The following is a 4,059-nucleotide window of genomic DNA, read 5'->3' as shown; positions in this document are numbered from 1 at the left end:
TTGTTCACATAAGCACATAAACATACCTTTCAAAATAAAGATTTTTAATTTTTTTAAATTTATTTATATTGAAAAAGTAAAATATATAAAGAATGTTTTTGCTATATATATATATATATATATATATATATATATATATATATATATATATATATATATATATATATATATATATATATATATATATAATTTATATATATAAGAATTTATATGCTAATATAAAATAAAAAATTTTATACAACATAATAGTAACTAAATACAAATTCCAATTCAATCATACACTTGCATATTCAATTCTTCTGTTAATCTTGTTTTGCACACTTGATATTATTGACAAAGCAATCTAGAAACAAAATATTTTACTTCCCTCCAACAATTAGTGAAATACACAATATTGTCTTTATTACTTTGTTTATTAAATTGTGACAATGGAACTAAACGTATCTTAAAATGGTTAATAATTTCTTTAGTTTTATCACTTGCACCAAACAATATTCCATATTCAGCATTTAACAGTGCAAATATGTCAGTTATAGAGTCACCCAAATAAATCACTTTCAATTGACTTTTACTTGTCCATTCTTTGACCCATTCCCCTTTCCCAAAACTGGTAGAAACTTGCCCAAAATCTTCACTATCATCCCATTTTGGTACATTAGATGTGACAATGTTTTCTTTTGATATAAAATCAATTAATGCTTCATACAAAAGTTCAGGAAACCAATTAATACTTAAAACTTTGCATGCAATACTTTGATCTTGCTTAAAGTGATATAAAGTCTCTTTAGCATTATTATGGAATTGAATAAATTTAACTGCTTCATTTGCATAATTTAAATCTATGTCAGCAAAAATTTTTTTCTGAGCAAGTTCTTTTCGAGATTTTAAACAATAAGCATCCAGATCCTTCATTAGAAGCTCCAGATGTGTAAAGCTGCACTGATCCTTATCTTTCAAAATTATTTCAATAATTTTATTATACCCATTAAAGTAATTTAATGAAATCTCTTCCCATAAATTCATTAATAAACGTTTTTGTGAGTCAGTCCCATGAATGTATGACTGCTTTGACATGAAGGATAAAATAGTTGTATCAGCTTTTGTTATTGTACCATCAAAGTCCAAAACAACCATCACACTTGCTGACATATTTTCACTTTCGATTATTAGTTTAATTATACATGCAGATGCTTTAATATAAAAGTAGTTATGAGGTTAACAAGTACTTTGGATTTAAGCAGGAATATAAAACGTGTTAATGCGTACAGTTTAATGTGATGGTAGATACTTAAGTTTTTTATATGATAAATATATTATTATACCATTAGTAAAATCAGCAGCAAATGCTCACTACAAAATATCACCATAAAGTATAACTGAAAGGTTTTCAAATGTTTTTTCAAGTGTAAAGTCACGAAAGTTTGAGGTATGGTCCGTAGAGGTTTGCTAAGTTTAACAATGGCGTTGACAAAGTTTTGTTTTTATATCTTAGGGCTGAAATACACAATTAGTTTAAACTGAGGTTTTAAGATGATCATTTCGAGAAATAGAAAACTTATGATTCAAGGTCAACAGCAGTATTAGTACTACCCTTTTCCACTGTTATAAGAAGTGCATCATGATAGGCAAGTACAATGCTTCAGCAACTAATCTTCCCCACTCTAGTCTAGAAAAATTATTCTATATAATGTCATTAAATATCGACATCTCGTTTAGCGTTTTTTTCAATTTTTTTTTCAGAGTACGCATTTATTAAATATTTATATTGGTGAAAAAATAAAAAATAAAAACCATCACTGATGGATCTCAACCCTCTCCCCTCCCCCCCCCCCCTACCACCACCAGAATATTGAAAAAAATTGTGTGCTTTAAAACATTTAAATACGTGCAACGATTTTGTCATGCGAAACTATTTTATTCATAAAAAGTCATTATCTAAAAATGTTTCATTGAAAAAGGTTCTAAAATTGTTTCAATGAAGGAATTGTTTTTCCACCTGGTGCTTTAACAGTTGTCACAAACCATGCCTCAGATGCAGTTGAAAGTATTAAAGTTGAAAGCACTCAAAGTGCTTCTTTTTCTGGCTATCAAAACCCAATATCGTTTTTATATTTGTCTATATCAAAAGAATTTTAGCGATTAGCGCATCTTTATTTAAAGGATGTTTCGCTGATGCCGTCATAGGTTTTTTTTCTTTTATTTCTTAGTTATTGAAAGGGACAATTGCTTGGTATATGTTTCTTGTAAGATAATGCTGAAGTAAAAGACTCTGCTTTATCTATGCAGCTACAAGTTTTTTCTCGAAGATTGATTTTATTTAGTTTGTGAGTGTGATGGTTGTGTGAATTTATGGTATCCTTTATGCTTGGTTTGTAGCCGTAGCTCTTTTTGATGGAGTTTTTATTAAATATATAGTGGTGGATGTGGTGGAACTGATAATATTGGTCAACTAGGTTTAAAAACTGCTTTCCTTTCCTGGTGCTAACATTTTTACTATTGCGAAGATTAAACCAATGCGCTTACGATTTTTGTTGATAGCGGGCTGCAATTTTTGTTGATAGCGGGCTGCAATTTTGAAATGTATGTAATACTTTAGTTATAACCAGATTTTTTTCTTCATCGTAATATGGCCGACAATGGTAGCTTGATAGCGTGTGAAATATGCTTTAATATGTTGGGCGAGTGGTTGGATTCCGCATAAACATAATTTAGGACATCTCTTGGTTTACCATAAGGAAGGAATGAGTTGTCATCGAGGTTTAAAGTTACATCAAGATAGTTGACACTTTTCATATTGCATTAAATAGAAATAAGTAGCCCGTTTTCTTTGACGAATAGTTTCAAAAGCAGGAAAGTACCAACAAGCCCACAAACCTCTGCGCCGTCGAAAGCATTTATGGTGAATCAAACAAACTGCTTTTCCTTTTTACTTAAATTTGCTCATTATTGAAAAGCAAAGATTTTCTTGTCTGTTTAATAATTGTGTTCATTACTGACTGTGTTGTTTAGCAAAGCTAATTGCATTGTTTAGAAATTTTCGCTAACCGATGGGTAGAAAATATCAATCTTGAAAATGAAAAATTTATAAAAATAAGAAATTTATAAAGGTGCTTTTGTTTAGTTCTCTTAAACCAATCCGTAACATTTTAAGTGCATTTCCATTGATTGAGAGCAAGATATCAGAGTTGATATCTTGATATCAGAGGTTATTTTTTATACTTTTTTTGATTTTACCAATTTCATTTTTCGCATGAATTTACAATCGGACAGTTGAGTTGTTTGTAAATCTCTTTTTGTGGTCTTTCAGTATTAAAAAAACAGATATTCCATTTGTTTTAATTCTGTTAAAAACCTCATGGTAATTCAAAGAATCTCCTACTTTCTACATTTACTTTTTTTTTCTTATGTCAAGCGCTCACCCAGGAATCAAAATGGGGGAAAGGGGAGGGAGTGGTGAGGAAGGGATGAGAGAGGGGTGAGAGAGGGGTGAGGAAAGGATGAGGGAGGGTGAAGGAGGGAGGGGGTGAGAGGGAGGCTGATATTTAAAACATCATCCCTCTCTACCAAAAGTTCCTAAATTCGTCAATGAATACCAATTCGTCAATGAATACCATAATCCTAAATAGCTTTTTTTAGTGCTATTTGTCAAAACCATTACTTAATTAGTATGAAGATCGGATTTCCACTTATATTCTAACCTACCATAAGATTGAGGATTTCACTTTTTTCATTAAAGAAGGCTGAAGAACCAACAATTGCGACTGTTGATTCAGGCGAAGTAGATTTTGTTATTAATGAATACATAGCTGAAATGCTAGAACTATTTTCATTAACAAGTGATCTTTTTTTCTAGCCGGATTGTTGTAACTCAGCATTTTGATATGACTCGTATTTACAATTGCGTATTGTATTTCAACATGTTCAATTCAGATTGAACATGTTGAAATACAATACGCAAATTACTTCCGGATCTCTACTGATTTAAAACAGTTTTGATTGCTATGTTTTCAAAATAAGCCACAACTGATTTTGCCACTTATGTTATTTTACATCTCCTCT

The 4,059-nt window shown here is 30.5% G+C and overlaps 1 protein-coding gene across 1 annotated transcript; it reads right to left on the bottom strand.

Annotated features, from left to right (window-relative positions):
* Positions 1 to 234: 234 nt before the first annotated feature.
* LOC145190043 (uncharacterized) lies at positions 235 to 1,786 on the bottom strand. The gene has a single exon (XM_080066829.2). It carries the CDS (start codon positions 1,147 to 1,149, stop codon positions 328 to 330), a length of 822 nt encoding a protein of 273 aa, XP_079922955.2. The 5' UTR covers positions 1,150 to 1,786; the 3' UTR covers positions 235 to 327.
* Between the last annotated feature and the right edge of the window lie 2,273 nt (positions 1,787 to 4,059).

The sequence above is a fragment of the Hydra viridissima genome, unplaced genomic scaffold, assembly GCF_058129835.1.
Source record: "Hydra viridissima isolate aposymbiotic clone 2 unplaced genomic scaffold, HvirCarnegie_v1 scaffold_2, whole genome shotgun sequence".
In the NCBI taxonomy this organism is placed as follows: domain Eukaryota; kingdom Metazoa; phylum Cnidaria; class Hydrozoa; order Anthoathecata; family Hydridae; genus Hydra; species Hydra viridissima.
The sequence above is the reverse complement of the archived record's forward strand: the minus strand, read 5'-3'. Positions and strand labels throughout refer to the sequence as shown.

Bases quoted from the DNA above. Each gene is read 5' to 3' on its own strand.
- LOC145190043 (XM_080066829.2), bottom strand. From the start codon at position 1,149: ATGTCAGCAAGTGTGATGGTTGTTTTGGACTTTGATGGTACAATAACA.